The 22813-nt window shown below is 27.9% G+C and overlaps 2 protein-coding genes across 5 annotated transcripts in view; one reads left to right on the top strand and one right to left on the bottom strand.

Annotated features, from left to right (window-relative positions):
• LOC134832929 (pseudouridylate synthase RPUSD2-like) overlaps positions 1–22813 on the bottom strand; it is a 228279-nt gene that overhangs the window by 8097 nt on the left and 197369 nt on the right. For 3 of the 4 annotated variants that reach the window (XM_063847163.1, XM_063847162.1, XM_063847164.1), the window contains exons 3-6: positions 9494–9589; positions 4780–4867; positions 3214–3436; positions 2745–2832 (exon numbers count right to left, since the gene is read on the bottom strand). In XM_063847163.1, the coding sequence (XP_063703233.1) occupies positions 2745–2832; positions 3214–3436; positions 4780–4867; positions 9494–9589 (495 nt within the window). The remainder of the gene's footprint in view (positions 1–2744; positions 2833–3213; positions 3437–4779; positions 4868–9493; positions 9590–22813) is intronic. The other variant, XM_063847165.1, reaches the window with a different exon arrangement.
• Positions 11890–17904, top strand: LOC134832091 (DBF4-type zinc finger-containing protein 2 homolog). The gene is made up of 3 exons (XM_063845989.1): positions 11890–12019; positions 17116–17238; positions 17296–17904. The coding sequence occupies exons 2-3, from the start codon at positions 17116–17118 to the stop codon at positions 17875–17877; spliced, it is 705 nt and encodes a 234-aa protein (XP_063702059.1). The 5' UTR covers positions 11890–12019; the 3' UTR covers positions 17878–17904.

The raw sequence follows: 22813 nt of genomic DNA, 5'->3' as shown, positions 1-22813 counted from the left end.
ATTAATGGACAAAAATAACAACTCATCAAGCAATGAATAGATTTTTATTACATAAAGGAGCGATGGGTAGAAAGGACGAGCAAGTGTCTTGGTTTGGTCCTTCTTTTTCGAGGATGGCAGTGGTATGGATATGGAGATGTAATAAAAAGTACAAATTAGTAGTCTGACCTTAATAATAATAAAGTTTCTCTCTCTCTCTCTCTTTTTCTTACACTTTCTTTTCTTGGCGTGTCGTGCTGCTGCGTTGATATAATTAAATTTCAAGATGTACAATATAAAATATAAATAAATATGTTTATTTTGCAGCAAGTAATTTCAGTTTTTAGACAAACACACCATATAAAATCAATTACATCTCCTCTGGCAATACTCTTCTTCTGGTCTGGTGTGTGTGTGTGTGTGTGTGTGAAGCGACACTGTACATTTTGCGCAAACAAGGCAAATTTATGATTATTATTTATTATTTTGTCTGTTTGTGGAAGAAACACAAAAACAATGTGGCGTAACAAGATTGCAGAATTTACAAAGTTTTGTACTGACTGGATTAAAGAGGTCAAGCATCTGAATGACTGACACAAAGGACTGAAGTAACATAAAAAATAAAAGTTCTGATTATTACTTGCTATAAATTTAAATAAAAAATAGGGTGACCCAAAATTAGGGCAAATGCTGAAGAAATTATTAAGGTAATTTTTTTTAAAATTATTTTTTCAAATTTTTTTCAGATTTAAATTTCATTCAATTTTCCAATTTTCTATTGAAAAGATTTGAAAAATTCCATTAAAAAAATTAAAATTTTAGTTAGTTAAAAATTTTAAGATTTTATAGTTGAGAAATTTCTGTTCTAGAGTTCTATTTATATTTAAAATAATTTATTTTATCAATTCGTCTTACATCTCATTATTTTTTTTTTTAATTTAAATCTTTCAGATAAATTTTTCTCTAATAAGATAAAATCTCATTAAATTCATATTATGATAAAGATTAAATTTTAATATTAGCTTATGTTCTTGCGAGTTTGTGCTTCTAAAAGACCAAATGTTTTTTTTTCATTCATTCATTTCAATTATTTTTTATCTCCAAAACAAAATTTTCACATAGGCGTTTGGACTTGTTCGTGGGCGATGTCAGTTAAGGAAGGAGGTCCACTTCAGTGTCTAAGACTTTGAAGAAAAGGCTCTAAAAGGAAGCTCAAGACTATTTTCACGGATTTCATGGATAAGACATTTCTAATGAAACGGGTAGAAAACATTTTTAAGGCGTAGGTATTTACACATGAAGCTTCTCAGGGTTCCAAATTAGTATTTTCGGTCGTATTTCTTATATTTCAACGTGTTAATGGTTATCATCTGAAGCAAGCTAATCACTTCCGGCTCTTTTAGGTTTCGCTTGTGTATCTTTTGTGGACTTTTATGTCTTTTATTGTCTGATTTTTATCGACGTTTTGTTTGTCTTTTACTTTTTTCTGTGATTGTTGAAAACAAAAGATAAGATTGTACTGAAATTTCCTTCGTTTCCGACATCTTATGACAGGAACTTTTGTGTATTGCTTCCAATAAATAAAAAGTGTATCATTTGTCATTTTCGTTGATGACTTAGGCATCTTTTCACTTACTTTAGATTCGACTTTTACGTTGTAAAAATTTTATAATTTTTAAAGTAAAAAATAACTCAATTTCTCAAAAAAAATTAAATTAATTGAATTGATTTATGAAAAATTTGATAAATGGATTAAATTTCCAGCTCAATACAAAATATGTCCATCCTAATCCCTCTGAAAAGTATCTACTGTTTATTAAATTATATTATAACGCTGCGTGAAAAATTAACATAATTTTGTCCTGCAAAAGTTTATCATAAATTCCAGCACAATTTATATGCTAGCATAACTTATCAAGCATTCCATTTCAACTCATCTCATTGTTTAAATCCAAGTACTAAAAATCTGTTGACTAGCTAGACATCCTTTTTTCTGTGCATAGTTGAATGTCTGCGACAACTATTACGATGACGACGACAACAACAACTACGACGACGACGACGTGTTGAATCGAAAAACATAATTTATGTTTCATGTTTGCTTTTTTGTTTGTTTAGACGGGAAAAAGAGTTTGCGTACGGATACCGAAAATTTTATGGGATAAACAAAAACGTTTTGCGGTAAATGTGATTTACTTTGTGAATTATTACAACTAGTTAGATACTTGAATAAATATACACGTTCTGCAGGTAAGAGCATTTCCGATTCTGTTTGACTTGACCTGATTAGTTGCTTGCTGTGTGCTAATGATATGTACTACGTTATAATATCCCCGACAAATATGGTTAGCTTAACATTTATTTTCGTTTTGACATGAGGACAAACCGTAATGCTGTTAACTTAATACGACCTGTACTTTTTTTTTTGATACGAGCAGAGAGATAAAATATACTTTTATTTTATGAATATTCATTTTTGGTGCGATAACGCATAAAGCCATAAGAACGTTGCCGTCGTCGTAATTTATGGAAGTTTGTCAGTAATGTGATGTAACAGAACATAAAAGGTGGAGTTATACTAATAATATTATTCATTTTTAATATTAAAATGTTTATGATGGTAAAAACGGATATTTTGCAAGTTATTTACAGAAATTTAGTTTCCTTTAAAAATGTATTAGAAAAAAAGGGAAAAAAAATTAACAAACGCAAAATAAAACAGAGAATAAAAATAAAAACTTATGGCGGTCATTTAAGCCACTTACGGGAATCGATGCTGGTTTATTTACAACCACAATATCATCGTCCATGTGCACTATTGTGATTGGTTGACTAGTAACTGGAACTTCATGTCTGTAAAAATACGGATTTTGGTTTTTTGGTTTGCAAAAAAAAATTTCACTCAAAAAAAAAATCTAGATTTAAGTTTTAATTAATCCCTCCTAATTATTTTTGTTTTAATGAAGAACTTGAAGTAAAAGTTTGTTTTTTTTGTTTACATGAAAAGTAATAGAGTGCAAAGGTTAAAAACAAAGGTGGGTTATGTTATATGATATTTTTCTCATCTCATCATTATCACGGAAAAAAAATTTTAATTCTTGAGTTGAGTGTTTCCCAAGTTTGTAAAAATATTTTCCACAAAAACAAACAAAAAATTGCAATTGATTTGCCATTAAAATATTTTTTTTTTTGTAATAAAAAAATGAGATATTGGATTAATTATCTGATATTTACCTGTGTACAACGTTAGCGAGAAGGTCATTATGTTTTAATCTATAATCTGTTGGCACTTGTTCATAGTTTACGGTTAATGTTCCGGCTTTGATGCATCGCTCATATTCTTCCGCCGGATGCGCACGAAATTCACGTGCAAAAACATCGAGGATTTTTTCGCCTACCCAGCGGCCCTTCGTGAATGTGGTGAACGTAAAGTAGTACGGATAGACTTTGCGGAGACCTGAAAAACAAACAAAAAAGGGAAAATATTGTAGTTAGTTGCGCGAGGCTATGGAGAATAATTATTTGCAATTTTTTTTTCTTTTTTTTTTTTTGAGCAAACAAACAAACAAAATGGCAAAACTTTATTGAACGGATATGTCATAAAAGGTTGCTTGACGTTTGCATGTCGTTTCGTTTCGTTTCGCATTTTCAAGTATTTCTCCTGCATTGTGAGAAATTGGTGTCTCGGATGAATTAATTTGAAATTTAATTTTTATATGATTTTTTTGTATGAAAATATGAAGTGAGGAGTACAAAAATGTAAAATATTATTCTTATCAAAAAATTCCATAAGAATTTTTGTAAGTTTTCCTAAAATAGTTCAAAATTTACTAAAAATTAGTTGAATTTATAACAATTTTATATAAAAAAATATTTTTTCCACATTTTTTTCATTTTGTTACTCCTCAAATAAATTTCTTAGTTTTTCTACTCCTCATGTTCTAGAAATTCACATTTTTTTACTCCTCATAACTCTAAAATTTATTTTTTTTTTATTTATGAGTCATGAGGAGTGTTAAAATGTGAATTTTCCAGGGTTTGAAGAGCATAAAAATGATGAAATTTTTTTGAGGAGTAACAAAATGAAAAAAAAGGAAATTTTTTATATATTTAATGCAGATTACTTTAAAAATTAACTATTTTTTTTGGCAATTTTGAACCATTCGTAGATTAATTGGGCAAAAATTTTCCAAGTAATAATATTTTACATTTTAGTACTCCTCATTTCACATTTTCATACTCCTCTTGTTTTTTTTTTAATGCTTCTTCTTCTGTGTGAATTTTAAAGCATTTTTATTAAAATTGAATAAAACTCAAGCCTCTTGAGGAAAATTTTGATTTTTCCAATCCCTCGAGACATCAATTTTTCACACCATATGTCAAAAGCCAGCAGCAACAGAAGCAAAAGCCTTGAAAATACTTGTCTCTTAATATTCCGTAAACACTTCAGAATGAAAAAAACAACAACAACAAAAAAGGAGCTGAATACATTTACAGACAATATGTAGCAGCGGCACTGTCAAGCATTAGAATGAATTGAATAGACAGACATGTTTCAAATGTATGTCAGAATATTTATGGGGGAAAATGGATGTTTATGCTTAGGCAAAGAGGGTTCCAATTTGTGTAAATATTTCAGAAACGACACAGAAAAAAATCTATAGTTTAAAGGAAAAACGAACAACGAAAAAAAAACTAATGTAGAACATGCAGTCAGTTCATTTTTCAACTTTTTAAACGAAAATCATGACAATAGTCAAAAAAATGACTGACACATTGAAGACGGTTCTGCTTGCTTACCATTTTCGATGTAATATGACGTCTCATGGTATCTCTCGTCTGTGAAGCCAGGTCGCTTTGCTTTCAAGGCCTTCGTTTCGAGTTTTGCCTAGAAAAGGAAGAAAAAGAAAGAAGAGAGGAAAATGTTAAATGATGAAAATTAAGTTAATTAAAATAAACTTAAAAAATAACATCTTAGGCAGATAACGAACGCAGCAGCATCAGCGGGTGTTTTTCAGAGCGCGCGAAAGGAAATAACAACAAGAAATGACAACGGAACGGGGTTAATGCGAACAACAATATTAATAAAAATAAAAACTTTTGCTGACAAGTATAAGAGGGTTCCAAATCTGTGGTTGAATCCAACGCAAACAAAAAAAAATGACAACAACAACACCAAAAAAGGAGATTGAGAAGATTTGTTGGGACAACCGAATAAATAACTTGACCGCATTTTAATTTATTTTGTGGGAACTTTTTTACGAGTTTTTTCCGATTTTCGGTTAACTTTTTACGTCTTTAGTTTAATTAATCGATTTTGACTGAGTTTTTCCGGATGATAATGAAATTTTCCTTAATTTTTGAAGTTTTAATTTAATTAATTTTGATTTAAGTTTCGTTCATTTTCTTCGTATTTTGTTGATTTTTCTTGTTGAGCCTTAAATTTTCTTGATTTTCAAAAGATTTTTCAAATTTAATTTATTTTTATGTTTATTTATTTTTTTCATAGTTTTTAGATTTTTATTTGTATTAGGTACATTTTTTTTTTAATTTTACACAAAAATTTGTTAAATTTAATATTTTTTTTTAATTTTTCTTCATTAACAACTCATTTATTTATTATTTTATTTTTTTCATTAAGTTTTTTTTTTATTTTTCACATTTTATTTTTTTTAAATTTTCCTCAAGACTTTTTTATTCTTTAAATTTTTATAATATTTTTTTCCTCAAATTTTGTTAATTTTTTAAATATTTTTCATTTGTTCTAAGATTATTTTGTTTCATTTTTTCAGATTTTTGAAATTTTCTCAAATTTTCCATTGATTTTCATAATTTTTTTCATTAAGTTTTGTTACTTTTTTAAAATATTTAAAAAATTTTTTTTTTAATTTTTTCAATTTTCTTTAAGCTTTTTTTTATTTTTTTCATTTTCATGTAGGTACAGAGTTTTGTTAGTTTTTAAAATTCTCGAATTCAAGATTTCTTTCTTTTCAGAATTTTTTTTTTATTTTTTTTAAATTTATTAATTTTATATTTTTTAACGAATTTAATTCATTTTAGGTGAAAAAATTTTACTGACAGACGTCACTCCAAATTCTATCGAATTTCCCTAGAACGCCTCATCAAACAAAAAAAAAGAGTACAAATTCGGTCGTTTACACACACATTAAACCAGAGAAATATTCAAAATAATTAAGTTGACTGCATGTAATAATTTTTCAGCCAAATACCGCGTTGCGGTGTAAAATTTTTTCCCTATCAAATTTCTTCTTCTGTTTTTTTGTGTGTGATGTGTTTTTTTTCCTCCTGATGCTCCGTGATGATTGTATCGCTCGGTAATGGTATGAGGCACGCGGTTAGATGAATGAATGAAAATGAACATAAAACAAAAAAAAAAGAAGAAACATTTTTCGTTTTGTCCTTTTTTGTGTTTTTTTTTGTGTGTGTTTGTCTCTTTTGTCAAGTACCTCGTTGTTTTGTTGTTATTGCGCTGCTCTGCCACTATCTTCAAAGTACATGACATTGCTGTTGATTTATTTTATGAGTTGGATTTTCCTTTTTGCAAGTTGCTTTTTCGACTAAACGAAATGACCAAAAAATTGTGATTTACTGCCACTTCAAAGTAACGTCAACACGACGACGACGAGGCATGGGGGTAAAAGATGGTCGCAAGAGTCAAAGTAAAACAATTTTATTGAAACACAATTGCAAATATTTGCTTTTCATTCAATTTTGAGAATGTTTCAATCTACCCGACGTTGCGACAAAGTGAATAAATGGCAAAAATAACAACAACCAGAACATTGTCTATCCAAGGCGTCATTCATTAATGACGTCGGAAATTTAGGGGGGAGGGGGGTCACTAAATTTAGGATGGATTTTGATGAAGGGGAGGGGCTGAAAACTCCCTTTTCAGTTAGGAGAGGGTGGGAGACATTCTAAAAAATACATCGTAAATTAAGAAAAGTCGCTGGATTTTGAAGGTTTTCGATTTTAGGGGAGGCTGGGGTCAAAAAATGCCCCATTTTATCCGAAGCTATTAATGGATGACGCCTTAGTTGATTGCAAAAGTAGCAAAGTGGAAGCAAAAACAGAAGGAAAAGAGACCCACTTTCGTTATGTCTTTATTAATATAGTTGCTCATTCATCTTCTTCCATTGTTCGTGATTGTATTACGTAACGAAAGTTTTTTTTTTAAAGAGGAATTTTTTCGTATGCAAATTTATGTTAAAATATAACGTCGACGGAAAACATATTAGTTGTTTATGCTGATATTTTCATTGGATTTCAGAGTACGGTTAGAAGTTTTTTTTTCACGTTGTCATGTTCGTTTCTTTGTCACATCACCGCAAGCCCAACTTAGACTTTTGCCTTTTTCCCGCACACGAAAAATGTACACTGCGGTAAATTTAGCCTTTTACTGCAATAAATGAGTCACATGCGATTGTGTCGTAAAACGCGGTATAAAGACATTGCGAGGCTGAAAAGGGATGCCGTCGTCGCTGCCGCTTGACGATGACGGTAAAATGGCATGTCTCTTGCCTTTGCATTAAAATAAAATAAATAAAATGATAATAACAATGGCAACAAAAACGACTTGCCGAGGCACAAAAAAAAAACGGAAATTTCGTGGAAATCAATGTTTTATTGTAATGCCGAAAAATAAATCGGATTTTGTAGCGCGTCATTTGATTAGTTGTTTTTTGAGACGCAGTTGCAGATTTGTTGCACGCGCGTTGTTTTGTTTTGTTTCACATTTTATGACATCTGTATTAAATTTTATGATATTGGATTCTCGTTGCTCCACGACGACGACGACGACGAGGAGATAGAGGCAAAATTAAATCAATACCAAAGGCTCGAAATACATTAAATTTGATATTTATTGGAACATTATATTACGAGCGACGAGTGAGTGAGCGTGCGAGCATAAAAGATGGAGAGGAAAGACAACAACATGCAGCATGTTGTAAAACAAGCAAAGACATTAAGTTTAGAGGAAGACGTGTTTCGGTCAAAATTGCCATGCGAGACCTTTTAATGGCTTTGCTTTTGTTACAAATTTTAAAATTGCTTTTGGTGGTTGTCTTTCTGTCTATTTACAAGCCTTTGGAATTTTTTGAGAAGTTCCTAAAAGTCCATGATAAGCCTCCGGATTTTTTTGAAAAGCTTCAAGAATTTATTGACAAGCCTCAGGATTTTTTTAAAAGCCACAGGAATTTATTGACAAGCCTCAGGTTTTTTTTACAAGCCTCCGGAATTTTTTGACAAACCTCTGGATTTTTTTTACAAGCCTCAGGATTTTTTTTACAAGCCTCAGGATTTTTTTACAAGCCTCAGGATTTTTTTTACAAGCCTCAGGATTTTTTTTACAAGCCTCAGGATTTTTTTTACAAGCCTCAGGATTTTTTTTACAAGCCTCACGATTTTTTTTAAAAGCCTCAGGATTTTTTTTACAAGCCTCAGGATTTTTTTTACAAGCCTCAGGATTTTTTTTACAAGCCTCAGGATTTTTTTACAAGCCTCAGGATTTTTTTACAAGCCTCAGGTTTTTTTTTTTACAAGCCTCAGGATTTTTTTTACAAGCCTCAGGATTTTTTTTACAAGCCTCAGGTTTTTTTTACAAGCCTCAGGATTTTTTTTACAAGCCTCAGGATTTTTTTTACAAGCCTCAGGATTTTTTTTACAAGCCTCAGGATTTTTTTTACAAGCCTCAGGATTTTTTTTTACAAGCCTCAGGATTTTTTTTACAAGCTTGAGGAGTTTATTGACAAGCCTCAGGATTTTTTTTACAAGCCTCAGGATTTTTTTTTACAAGCCTCAGGAATTTATTGACAAGCCTCAGGATTTTTTTACAAGCCTCAGGATTTTTTTTACAAGCCTCAGGATTTTTTTTAAAGACAAGCCTCAGGATTTTTTTTACAAGCCTCAGGATTTTTTTACAAGCCTCAGGATTTTTTTTACAAGCCTCTGGATTTTTTTTACAAGCCTCAGGATTTTTTTTACAAGCCTCAGGATTTTTTTTTTACAAGCCTCAGGATTTTTTTTACAAGCCTCATGAATTTATTGACAAGCCTCTGGATTTTTTTTACAAGCCTCAGGATTTTTTTTACAAGCCTCAGGATTTTTTTTACAAGCCTCAGGATTTTTTTTTTACAAGCCTCAGGATTTTTTTTAAAAGCCTCAGGAATTTATTGACAAGCCTCTGGATTTTTTTTACAAGCCTCAGGATTTTTTTACAAGCCTCAGGATTTTTTTTACAAGCCTCAGGATTTTATTGACAAGCCTCTGGAATTTATTAACAAGCCTCTGAGGCTCATCGAAAGCATATCGTAATTTTTGACAAACCAAAAATCTTTTTCTAAAATTATCACGAGGAAAAATAAAATGCACTCTAATTGCAAAAACAATACCTCGCCTAATTCTCATCATTTTTTTTTTTTTTGTAAAATATTCATTGCATACACTTTTCCATTAACATTAATTACCATTCAATATGCATTACGTTACTCACCTTCTTCAGATCTTTAATTGGCTCGTTGTCTTCCGTCGCTTTTCTCTTTTCCGTTAATGTATTCCTTGGCTTTTCCAATTTATCGGTCATCAGTATCTAGAAAAAAAAATAAAAATAAATTGAAAATTGGTTTATATGAAAAGCCGCTTAAAATTTAATCAACATATTTTATGAATAAATTTTTTGAGGTAGCTAAATTTATATTTTAACACCAACAAAGTGTTGTATCGGCAAAAAAAAATATGAAGAAACGCACATTTTATTTTTTTTTAGTTCAGCTCAGTCCCTTAATATGATTTATGTACGAAAAAAAATCGATGAAGTAGAATAAATTTGACGTATTATTACGTTGCATTTCTCCGCGTCATTTATAATAATATATTTTTTTTGGGTTCGAAAGCGAGTATACACGAACTGCAAAAGCACCTAGCTACCTAGTGGAATGTCAATCACCTGACACTGACATCGTGCTTATGTTTTAAGGTTTTTTTTTGCATATTGGAGTGTTGAGTTTATTTATTGTATATATTGAAATAGGTTATAAATAATATGTTTAATTTATGAAAGGTACACGAGAGAGCGAGCAAATGTGTTTTTTGGCATTGCATAAAGTCGATGTTGGGTTTTGCCGCATTTCGAAGAAAAAAATATGGTAGAAATTGTCTTGTCAGGTAGTTAAAAAATTTTAGTAAACCACGTGGTCTAAAAATTTAAAAAAATCCTATGGTTTAAGAAATTTTCTATAAACCACGTGGTTAAAAAATTTAAAAAAATCATATTGTTAAAAAAAATTATTTAAACCACGTGGTTTAAAAATTTTCAAAAGGCCACGTGGTTAAAAAATTAAAAAAATCATATAGTTTAAAAATTTTTATATAAACCACGTGGTTAAAAAAATTAAAAAAATCATATTGTTTAAAAAATTTTATATAAACCACGTGGTTTAAAAATTTAAAAAAATCATATGGTTAAAAAATTTTAATAAACCACGTGGTTAAAAAATTTAAAAAATGATATGGTTTAAAAATTTTATATAAACCACGTGGTTAAAAAATTTAAAAAAACATATGGTTTAAACATTTTTATATAAACCACGTGGTTAAAAAAAATTAAATAAATCATATGGTTAAAAAATTTTATGTAAACCACGTGGTTAATAAATTTAAAAAAATCATATTGTTTAAGAAATTTTATATAAACCACGTGGTTAAAAAAAAAATTAAAAAAATTATATGGTTTAAAAAAATTAAATAAACCACGTGGTTTAAAAATAATTAAATGGCTTTAAAAAATTAATAAACCACGTGGTTTACAAAAAAAATAAAAAGCAAGTAGTTTTAAATTAATTAAAATATGTCACGTAACTCAAACGGAATCAAAATGCGGTCCCATCGATGTTCATTTACCAAACAAAAACTTTTTGTCCCTTTTTTTGCTGCCAATAGCTTGATTGGAACTGAATTAATTGATTTATTTTGATAATTGTTGAATCATTCTTTTTTATTAAATTTTATTAATATAACAAAACGCTGCGAGCCATCCGTTTATCGGCCAACAGCAGCAGCAGCAGCAGCAACATTGTATGCCAAAACGAGATGTAAATAGCATTCGTCGCGAAAATATTTTTTGTGACCTATGCAGTCTCGTTGACGAGCGCAAATCGACAAAAAGACGACAATGTATTTGACACAAGTAGTTTCGTTAGATTTACAAACAAAAATCCGAACAATGCAAATAGATTTCTCGCATCAGGCGGCATCGAGCCAAGATACACATTGCCGCGCGAAAGTGAGAGAGACACACAAAAAATTTCAAAATTGAAAAAGAAAACAAATTTTCCCTCTATTGTCATTGTGATGACGCGTAAATGATTTTCATGTTATTTAAAATTAGACAATTGTAAAAAATAAACTTTGCTTGTAAAAAAAAATTCTTTCCGCCATTATTGATTCTGTCGAGATTCATCATCATAACGTGTATAAAATAATATTAGAAAATTTTTAAGGTTTCGAGTGTGCGTGTATGTGTCTAACCAAATAGACAATAGCAGATGTGAGCAATAAATTAAATAGAACAACAGTTTGAAGAAAAATGAAAAAAAAAAGATTTTATCGCTTTTCCGCGAGATTCACGATGCGGCGACGGTATGTTCGTCTGTTCACGTGCTCCCATTGTATGTGATATGTCAAAAATGAGAAAATGATATGTTTAACCGAAGGAAATAAAAGTGATAAATTACACTCGTGAAAAAAACCACCGCGACTGATTAATTAAATAAAATACAAATTCGCGTTGCACACACGCGTTCTACATAATTTTTTTCTGTTGTTTTTGTGTGAAAAATACGCGAAAAATAACATAAAATTATAATAATAATAAACAACGAAACTAATCAAGTGGATTTAAAATGCACTCAAAGTTTTTCAGTTTGTGTGATATATGATGCGAAAAACATTTTTATTTGTCGAAAAAATTATGCGCGAGGCAAATAGCGGCTCTACATCAACAAAAAAGCTACAACTATAGGTAAGTACATTCGTACAAAAATGTGTTTCGAAAAAGATAATTTTAGATTGTTGAAACAATTGGTTTCGAAAATTAGTTTTTAATTACCATTTTTTGAGATAAATGAGCAAGAAAACATGAAAAGAAAACAAAAGTCGAGTTTTTTTGATTATTTTTCTTTAATTGAAAGATGATATTATTTACTTGACGAGTAAGAATCACTTCCGCGTTTATACAAGTGTTTCTTGTTATTTCAAAAATCAGATTGTTTTGTTGAAAAATTGAAAAAAAGAGATTTTTACTTTGTATCTTAATTAATTTATTTTTTTTAAATTTTAACTTATTTTTTAATTTAAAAAAAATATATTTTTTATAATTTTTTTTTAAATTATATTTTATTCAATATTATTGAAATATTATTAATTAATTATTATTTTAAAATATTAAATTAAATTAATTTTTAATTAAATAAAATATAAATTAAATTCATGTTAAAAATAAAATATATGAAAATTATAGAAGAAATTTAAATTTTTCAATAAAATAAATTTAAATTATGCAATTAATTTAAATAAATTATTAAAATAAATATATTAATTATTAAAATAAATAAAAAAAATAAATTTATTTTTAATTAATTTTTTTATTTATTTTATTTAATTTATTTATTAATTTAAATTAATTTTTTTGCCTCATTTAAATTATTTTAATTATTTTTTTAAAATATATTTATTTGTTTTAATTTATTTTCATGTTAAAAAATTCTTTTTAATATCATGACTTATTCTCATAGCTCAAACTCTTAAGTCTGAGGAAATTTTATGTCCCTGACCTCGAGAATTAACGACAATTTTCAGCTTTTCTAGACGTAACAAAATAAAAAACTTACAAGATTGGCCTTGAAATTGCTTAAAAATAGAAAATGAAACGAAAATCTTCTATTGTTTAAAAGCTAATTTTTCATGAGTTTTTATATGACAACATCATAAATTTCTGCAAAAATCTGTAGTTTTAACATATTTGTCATTTTGATTAAAATAACAGGTTTTAAAAGTCACAAAAAAGTTTCTGATAAACACCTGATCAGAAAACAATCTTAATCATCATTAAAGTGTCTGAATTTTATTTTATTTTTTTTTTAAATAATGAATCACTTAGTGTTAAAATTCAATAATTGAAGATAATTGATTGTTTTTCAAAACAAAATAAAATAAAACAATAAAAGTTACTAAGTGATTTTTTGCACGTTTGCATATTTTTTAAGGAATGAAGTTGTTATAATTTTTTTTTATTTTGAATCATTTTTAATTTAATTTTTAAAAATTATCGAAAATTAATTTTAAAAAAATAATAATTTAAAATATTTATAAAAATAAATAATTAAAAAAAATATTTTAATTTTAAATAAAAAGCAATAAATAAATAAAAAAATTAATTAAATAAAAAATAATTTAAAAAAAATATATATTTTAAAAATTTATAAAATCTTAAAATTTTTATAAATATTTTTTTTTTAAATTAATTTAAATAATTAATTTTAATTTTAATTTAATTTAAATTTAATTTTTAATAAATTATTTTAAGTTTAACAAATTTTTTTTAATTTTTATTAAAAAATAATATTTTTCCTTAAAATTTGTTTGAAATTGGTAAATTTTTCTCACAAAATCGCAGTTCAATGAAAAAAAAAACCTTCAAGAAAAAACAAATAGGTTCCTCTTCATCATATATTATTATTACGCAAATATTAATTTTCTCGCGAAAATTCAATTATTCACGCTGAAAATATTTTAAAATAAGAATTTCACGACGCGCATCGTCCATCAGTTGACGACTCGATAAAGATCTGTAAAACAAGCAATTATCGTTTCGTTATATAATCTTACAGCGCGAATAACGATTTCTGCACTACTTGTTACTCGTGCGTGTTTATTAATTATTGTTTTGATTTCATCAACGCCGCCGAGCATTCAACACTGGAAACATGCAAAAAAAACAATGAACAAAAAAATTTTTGTGTTCAACAATATCATTCGTGTTCTCGTTTTTTTTTTGTGAACGGAATTTTTTTTTCGAAGTGAAATCATAAAAACATAATATTTAATATAAAATTATTAGCAAAGAAAATTCAAGGGAAATGAATTTTTAAAGCTTTTAAAAATATTGAAAAATCATCTCATGAGACAAAAAAAATCTTTCAATGCAGTTCAATAATTCTAATAAAGAACGTTTTTTATTTCTGAAAAAATTCTTTCAATTTTTTGTTGTTGCGCTGGAATGCGTTGTGCATACGAGTTCAATGTACCTCTCTTTGATGTTGTGCAAGGAGAGAAACATGTTTTGATCACTTCACTTAATTTGGAAACGCAATTCTTCATTGTACATGAAAGACAAAAAAAAACTGTATCAAAATTAAAGCAAAAAAAAAACGCAACAATAATGACAACAATCTCGTATTTCCATTTATTATCATTCGCTTTTAGTATGCACGTAATGTTCGTGTATTAATACATAAAAAGCAGACTAGTAGCTTGATTATAACTTTGTCATGCTATAAATATAGCAGCAACCACCTCACTCTTTCTAGCACTATATCGCCAAATATGGGAATGCTCCTAGAATAATTTTTTTTTATTTAGCTAAAAAAGAAGAAAACGAGAGGCGTGTTGTGTGACTTTGCCGTGTATTGTTCAATCTTTGTCTCATTTCTTTATTATCTGCTTAAAATGCAAGAAGCGTCTTTCCATCACATATATTAAGGTCTCCTCCGCTCTGTACTGAGAGTCTCTATTGGTATTCGGATGAAATTACGCACATTTTTCCGTCGTCTACGTTTGTTCTTTTTCTTTGATTATGTATTTATTGAACGAGAAAAAAAACCAAGATGTGTCGAAATAGTTTTCGTTTTCAGTGAAATAAAAAGGGTTATGAAAGTGTATTTTTTTATTTTCTCATGAAATCTTAAAAATTTACAAATTTTCCATATTTTTGGAAATTTTTAATACATTCGTTAAAATTTATTTAAATCTTTGCCATTTAATATTTTTTTATAATTTAAAAATTATTTAGGTATTTAATAAAAATTAAATTAAATTAATAAATTTAATGATTTTTTCAAGCGTTGGAACAGTATTATTTTTTATTTATGGGGTAAAAATATTTTCAACAATAATTTGTTTTCCATAATTTTCTTCGTCAATAATTTATTTTCCATAATTTTTTTCGGCATTAGTTTATTTTCCATAATTTTCTTAGACAATTATTTATTTTCCATAATTTCTTTAAAAAATTATTTATTGCAATATATTGTTAAAATTTAATTTCAAAAAATTTTTTGAAATTATTTATTAAATTAATAGAAAATTCAACCAATTTTGCAAATTGACTACACAAAATATTTTTTCCATAATTGTCCCATAATTTTTCTCAACAATTATTTATTTTCCATAATTTTTCTCAACAATAATTTAATTATGGCAATATATGGCAATAAATAGTATTGAACAATATTATTGTTCCAAGGCTTGGATTTTTTAAAGAAAAGAAATTACAAATTTTTGTATATTTTTTGCCTAATTTTTTTAGCTACGTTTACGATTTTTTTAAATTTTTGTTCCATATTAGGTTTTTATGGCTTTTTATAAATTTTCCAGCAATTGTCATATTTTAAGTTAATTTTTTTTGCAAATTTATGAGACTTTGATTTTTTTTTCAATATTTTAATGGTCTGGTATTTAGAGAAAATTTATTTTTTTTTAGATGTTAATTTAATTAAATTTTAAATTAACCTTGAAGACGACATTAACTTTAATTTAAAATTAATAAAAAAAATATTTTTTTAAAAATATAATTTAATTTGTTTTTTTTTAATTAATGATTGATTTTTTATTTTTTTATTAATTTTATTTAAATTTTATTAACTTATTTTTTTTAAATTATATTTTTAATAATTAATTAATTTAATAATTATTAATTAATTTTAATATTTAATAATAATTTAAAAATTAGAATGAAAGTAAAATTATTTAAAAATTTAAATTGAATTAAAAATTTTTTTTTTTTCAATTTTTAATTTTTTTTTAAATAATTTATTAATTCATTAATTTATTATTAAATGCCTGTAAAATTTTAAAATATTTTTCTTTAATTTTTTAAAAATATTTTCAGAAAATTTTTGTCGAATTTTTTTTTAAATCTCAAAATTTTTTTTTTTTATTAATTTTATTTCTTTTTTAAAGACAGACTCTTTTCAAAAAAAAAAATTCCCTCAAAATGCCTTAGAAAAAAAAATTCTGTCTAAAGATAAAAATCAATTTTGCTTCCATAAGCAATCGCAACTGGCATTATAGCGACTAAACACAAAAAGACACAACCGCTATATACGAGAGAAGGGGAGGACAATAAATTTTCACTTCATCGGACAAACGACCGTGTTTCGCAATGAATTGCGATTAGATTTTTGCTGTAATAATAGAGAGAAATATATCAAGCCGTTTCACTATCATAACTCATGAATATCAAATATTCAAGGGTAACGCAAAACACCAAAACTAATCAAATATCAGCTATTAACCACTGCCGGTATGCTGTTCGAGAACTGGTTTTGTGACAACAACAACGTCGTTTTATTAGTATTTCGTATCTATTAACAGTACGGAGCTGATTAGCATTTGAAATGCATTTTGTGTGCGATCAAGTGTACAACAAATTCAATAAAAATGCACGCTTTTTTGTGTGTTTTTATTGACATTGATACACTTGATCTACATCTTGAGCGTGCCTTGCGTTTTATTTTTTTATTGAAAGAGACGGCGAATGCGTTTTTATCATAAATTAATAACACCAAGGTCGTTCATCTGGCAAAATTGCATCAAAGTGCAACGAGATTGTTTGTTTTTTTTTCAACTGTGGTGTAAATGTAAACCATAACAAACGAAATTTTCACTGGGCATAAAATTAAATTTTCATAAAAAAATCAAAGGAACCTGTGAAAAAATTAATCAACGGTTTTCCACAAAAAATTTTCATTCTCGTTAGGAACGTTGTGTGGAACAGTCGATTTTTTTTTGTAAATTTTCGTTTTTTTCCAAATTTTTCAAGTTTTTTTTTGCAAGAAGATGCCAAATACGTGTGCGCCCGTTTGTGATCCTTGTGCCCCTTGTGGACCGTGTGGCGTTGCTTCGCCTTGTGGGCCCGCTGGACCTTTTTACAATCCGCTTGGAAGTCTTTGTATTCCAGAAGTAATTAAAAAAAATTAAAAAAAAATTTTTTTTTGCTTCAAGAAATTTTTTTTTCAGCGCGGACCTCAAGTTTACACCTCAAGCGATTTATGTTCGATGCCCCAATGTCCCACGGTTTGCCCTCCAGCTCCCTGCGGGCCTCGTTTTGTGACTGTTCAACAACCTCCTCGCACCGTTTGTCGCAAAGATGTCGTCTATTGCAAACGTTCCGTCATCGATAAGCACGTCTTGCCCTGTACCAAAGCGATTTGCGAGCCAAAACTCATTTACACGCCCCGAACGATCTGCGAGCCCGTGGTTGTGTGGAAAAAACGCGTTATCCCATGCCCGAAAATCCTTTGGTACAAAAAAGTCGTGCCAGATCCAAAAGTCGTTTGCACCACGAGAACTATTACGGAGCCAAAGGAAATTTGTCGGACTCTGGTTTGTCAGCCACGCCCCCAAATCATTCAAGTCCCGCCCCCAAAGGAATATTGCTGCTATCCAACGGGCGCCAATTTCGCGAAACCCGAACCAATGTGCGGAAATCCAGCGCAAGTGCCTTGTGTCGCTCCGCGAGGCGTTGGATGCCCTCCTGGATGCGGGCCTTGCGACATGTACTGCGGAACAGATTGCCTACCATCGGGAACGTGCTGCTAAAAAATTTCTTGAGAGCTTATTTTTCACTTCGCCAATAAAAAATATGTTTTTTTTACATCTCGATATTTTTTTATGCAAAAATTTATCTCTCTTTGTGTCTCGTTCAGGCGTTAAGTACTTTGTGCAAGTGTAATGTCAAAATTTACAAGCCAAATGGAGGCTAAATGAACATTGTGCGAGATAAAAGCGAGAGAAAAAAAAATTTTAAAATTCCAACGAAAATTTAGCCATAAAAGATATCGATGGCTTGCGATATTAAAGTTTTTTGTTCTGTTTTCTTAATAAATATTGGCTTTGTTCCAATTTGATTTGTGTGTACACATTAAATGGAGGTTAGAGTGTTATTTGTTGCTACCATAAAATAGTTTGCTAGTTGAAACAAAGACTCTCTTTAAAATTAAAAAAAAACTTTTCCTCGTCTTCGAGAGAAAAGAGAATGTGTAATTTAGTGGAGTCAAACGTGCTTGAAATACAACAGAAGAAAAGTGCTGACTCTCTTGAAATTCTTCCAAAGATAAAGGAAAATTTACTTTGAATCAAGTCCAGTCAATATTTAATCAATTAGTAACTTTTGTTTCTTTGCCACAAGTTAAGTTGAAGTATTTTCAATTAAATGATAAATGTTATATCATTGAGTAGATAAGAATTTACTCTTCTCTCGAAATATTATTTAGTGCATTGAAGCAGGGAGGGAGTGAGTTAAGGGGCCCAATTTACATTTTTGATCACCTCAGAGGTCTGAAAATTTTTCTTGAGGTCTTCAATATTTTTTTCTAAGTCGTAGAGGTCTTTCTTGAGCCTTTGAAACAATCTTTTGAGGTTGAAAAATAATTACTTAATGTCCTTTATAATTCGCTTGAGGTCTTAAATTAATCTCTTGAGGTCTTAAATTAATCTCTTAAGGTCTCAAATTAATCTCTTGAGGTCTCATACAAACTTCTTGAGGTCTTAAATTAATCTCTTGAGGTCTCAAATTAATCTCTTGAGGTCTCAAATTAATCTCTTGAGGTCTTGAATTAATCTCTTGAGGTCTTGAATTAATCTCTGGAGGTCTTAAATTAATCTCTTGAGGTCTTAAATTAATCTCTTGAGGTCTTAAATTAATCTCTTGAGGTTTTAAATTAATCTCTTGAGGTCTTAAATTAATCTCTTGAGGTCTTAAATTAATCTCTTGAGGTCTTAAATTAATCTTTTGAGGTCTTAAATTAATATCTTGAGGTCTTAAATCTTGAATTAATCTTTTGAGGTCTTAAATTAATATCTTGAGGTCTTAAATTAATCTCTTGAGGTCTTAAATTAATCTCTTGAGGTCTTAAATTAATATCTTGAGGTCTTAAATTAATCTCTTGAGGTCTTAAATTAATCTCTTGAGGTCTTAAATTAAACTCTTGAGGTCTTAAATTAATCTCTTGAGGTCTTAAATTAATCTCTTGAGGTCTTAAATTAATCTCTTGAGGTCTTAAATTAATCTCTTGAGGTTCTAAATTAATCTCTTGAGGTTCTAAATTAATCTCTTGAGGTCTTAAAGTTTTTTTTAAATCTAATAAAAAAATCTCGAGGTCCTAAATTAACTCAAACATTTTAAATCGATCAATTACCATTTTCAGAACTGAAATATGCTTCAAAAAAAATATTTTACTCCCCTTTAGAAAAAATTCTTGAGTACACTCCTGCGTTCATATTTACACGGAAATGTCGGCTACTTGGCTCGAACAAAATCAAACAATTGAACAAAAAACCGAAATAAATGGGTTGGGCGTAGCAAAGGCACGTACCAAACATGAAATGTAGAGAAAGACAGAAGAACCTACTAAAAAATTGATACACTTTACCATAATTTATAACATTTTGCTTTTCGACAAATCAACAATAAAATGGCTTATTAGTGGAAAACAGACATCAGGCTCTTCGTGATCAATAAACATTTATAAAATTAAAGGTAGATTAGCGACAACAACGAATGAAGATGTCATTAGTCATGATCTCTAATTCAATTGAAATTTAGGGCTCTTGCGAAAGAAAACATCACATTTGCTCGGAAATATACCACCGACGAGCTATTCGTTATTAATGCATTTTAAATGGTTGTTTATTTAATATTTAACGAGATGAGCGAGAGAGAGAGAGCGAAAAAAAATTGAACTGCAAACCGAATTGGCCCGTATCGACGCATTCGACAGAAAATTATTGTATTTATCGGCTTGCAATTTGATATGCGTTGAACGACGATGTTTTATTAAAATGTTTGTTAAATTAAATGTAAATGACATGTAAATAACCTGGCAAATATGTGTGGGATCCACACAGCAAAATCCCTGAGTTTACAATTTGTACGTTTATTAAAAGGGTGTTGATTGACTGTTAACCTGGCAACTCCTTTTGTTTTGTCATGTGTAGGATTTCAAGTTTGTTTCACGTGAGGCATGACATTTTTTAATCATTTTCAGTCAAGTTCGAGGTGAATGTCAAGCTTCTGAATAATAAATTTATTAATATGGAAAAAAAAGAAATTTTTGTGATACAGAAAAAGTTTATTCAGCTGTAAATTTGGGATTTTTCTTAAGCTGATTTGATATTTTCTTTTTTTTTTATTTTGGATCAAAACCATTTCTATGGAGATTTGTAATAAAAGGGACAATGAGAAAAAGTGACATATATACCTAGAGATGGACCTTTGTTCGGAAGGTCAATGCTTTGATAGACATTTGTGAACAAAAGCAAAAACCTGTATTTTTTTTATTTTTATCGGATTATTATTGACCAAAGACTGTCAGTTTAAGAAATTTTTTTATTTATTTTGTCATTTATGTTTTTTTTTTGATGAAAAGCAGGATAAAAAATTAAAATCTTCAATTATTCTGGAAGTAACAAAAAATATTCTCATTTTATTATGAAAATTTTTGATAAAAAAAAATAATTAAAATTAAAATAAATTAAAATTATTTTTTATTCATTTTTGAGTATTTAATTTACTCATATTAGTTAATTTTTTTTTAATTCAAAAAAAAAAATTTTTTTTTAAATAAACCAAAAACAAACAAAAAAAAAAAAAATTAAAAAATTTTTTTTTTAATAAAAATTGTCATGAAATGAAAAAAAAAATGTAAATTTTATTTTTTTTATAAATAAAAATAAAAATAAATAAAAATTAAAAAAAAATAAATAAATAAAAAAATAAATAAATAAATTTTTTTTATTAATAAAAAATTCATTTGAAAAAAAAATAAAAAAAAGAATTAAAATTTATTTGAATTAACTAAATAATTTTTTTTATATAAAAATTAAAAAACTTCTAAAGAAATAAAATTTTTTTATTTTTTTTAAATTTCTTTAGCCATACTTTGTAGAAAAAAAATGAAATTTAGTATAAAAAACGAAATTTTGGCTTTTAAAATCTATAAACATGTTGCATAGATGCAACATACACATCGACCTGCATTTTTTCCATGCAGCATATTCCGAACACAATAAAAATGAATAAAATTAACTTAATTTGAAATTCAGAATTTATGCCCTAAATTTAAACAACTTTTGTGCATCAACTTTGTTTCTTCGTTTATATTCATTTTTATGGAATTTAAAATTTCTTGTTTTAGAAATTTTTTTTTGTGTTACTGAACTTCACTGATATGTTTATGATACTGAAAGCAAACTTAAAATAAATATTTTTGAATTTCTAAAGTTCCCTCATCGTGAACTCTGGTTTGACTGACTTGAAAGAGGTGCATCTTTGTTGTCTGACCGATTTCCTGCAGACACACCTCAAAAAATTTTAAATTTTTTAATAAATCTTTAATTTTATTATTATTTTATTTTAATTCAAAAATTCCTTTGCGGAATTTTTTCGTATTTAAATTTTTTTTAAATAATTTTTTTTTGCAAAATAATTATTTTTTTTTAATTAAATAATTTATTTTAAATTTAATTTAAAAAAATTTATTTTATTTTAAAATTAAAAAATTATTTATTTTAAATTATAAAAAAATGTTATTAAAAAAAATATTTAAATAAAACTCATTTATGACCTTTGTAATGATAAATATTTTAAAACAATCAACACGAAAAAACAATAATTTATAATCATCTCTTGACACCTTCAATGTTCATTTTTATTAACAAAATATTTTTGTTTTCAATTAAATCTTTAAAGCCCTTGATAGCAGATTTCTCTATAAATCTACAGGTTTTGTCGTGAAGACGACGCTTGACGATGACTCATTCGCTAGCAAATAAAGTCATAATCACTTCAATTAAATCACATGTCATATTGCAGTTTTATTTATTGTTTGTTGCTATCGATGACCTTCGAATCGTAAAAAAAATATTATTTCGCTACGAATTAAAAAAATAAATAAACATAAAGGTAAATAATAAAAAAAAATATTCATTAGATGCAAGATATTATCTCACATTTTTTTTTCAACATATTTACGGATGTGTCGACTCGATGCACGATCATCGTAGCTCATCATCTGATAATTATTTGTCTTATTCATTATCAAGGAATGTTTCTTCAAGTGCCTTGCGTTACGAAGCATTTGCATGTGTGTTAATTGAATCCATCTTTTACGTAAGTTTTTTTTTTTTTTTTTATATCCGAGACACGAAGATGACAAGACATTGATTAAAACATCATCCCTTTAATAACTCGTTTTTTCGCTGGTTTAAACGCAGAAAAATCGATAAATAAATATTATTCAGTATCAGATGTCACGACCGGGTCATTAATTATCGATTTGCCGTATAACAACGAAAATGTGTGTTTGGCTCAGAAAAAAAAACCTCAGACAATGATGACCTATCTACCGCAAAGTGTCACCTTCCAAACTCGTTAGCTACAAAAAAAAATAACGTGCTTACGAAAAAATTATCATCAATTTGTTTACAACGATTTTTTCTTCTTTTTTAAGAAATCTTTTAAAAGGATGATGAGACA

The sequence above is a fragment of the Culicoides brevitarsis genome, chromosome 2 (assembly GCF_036172545.1).
Source record: "Culicoides brevitarsis isolate CSIRO-B50_1 chromosome 2, AGI_CSIRO_Cbre_v1, whole genome shotgun sequence".
Lineage (NCBI taxonomy): Eukaryota > Metazoa > Arthropoda > Insecta > Diptera > Ceratopogonidae > Culicoides > Culicoides brevitarsis.
The sequence above is the reverse complement of the archived record's forward strand: the minus strand, read 5'-3'. Positions and strand labels throughout refer to the sequence as shown.

Bases quoted from the DNA above. Each gene is read 5' to 3' on its own strand.
- LOC134832091 (XM_063845989.1), top strand. From the start codon at position 17,116: ATGCCAAATACGTGTGCGCCCGTTTGTGATCCTTGTGCCCCTTGTGGA. The intron at 17,239-17,295 runs GTAATTAAAAAA...TTTTTTTTTCAG, and splicing joins GAAGTCTTTGTATTCCAGAA to CGCGGACCTCAAGTTTACAC.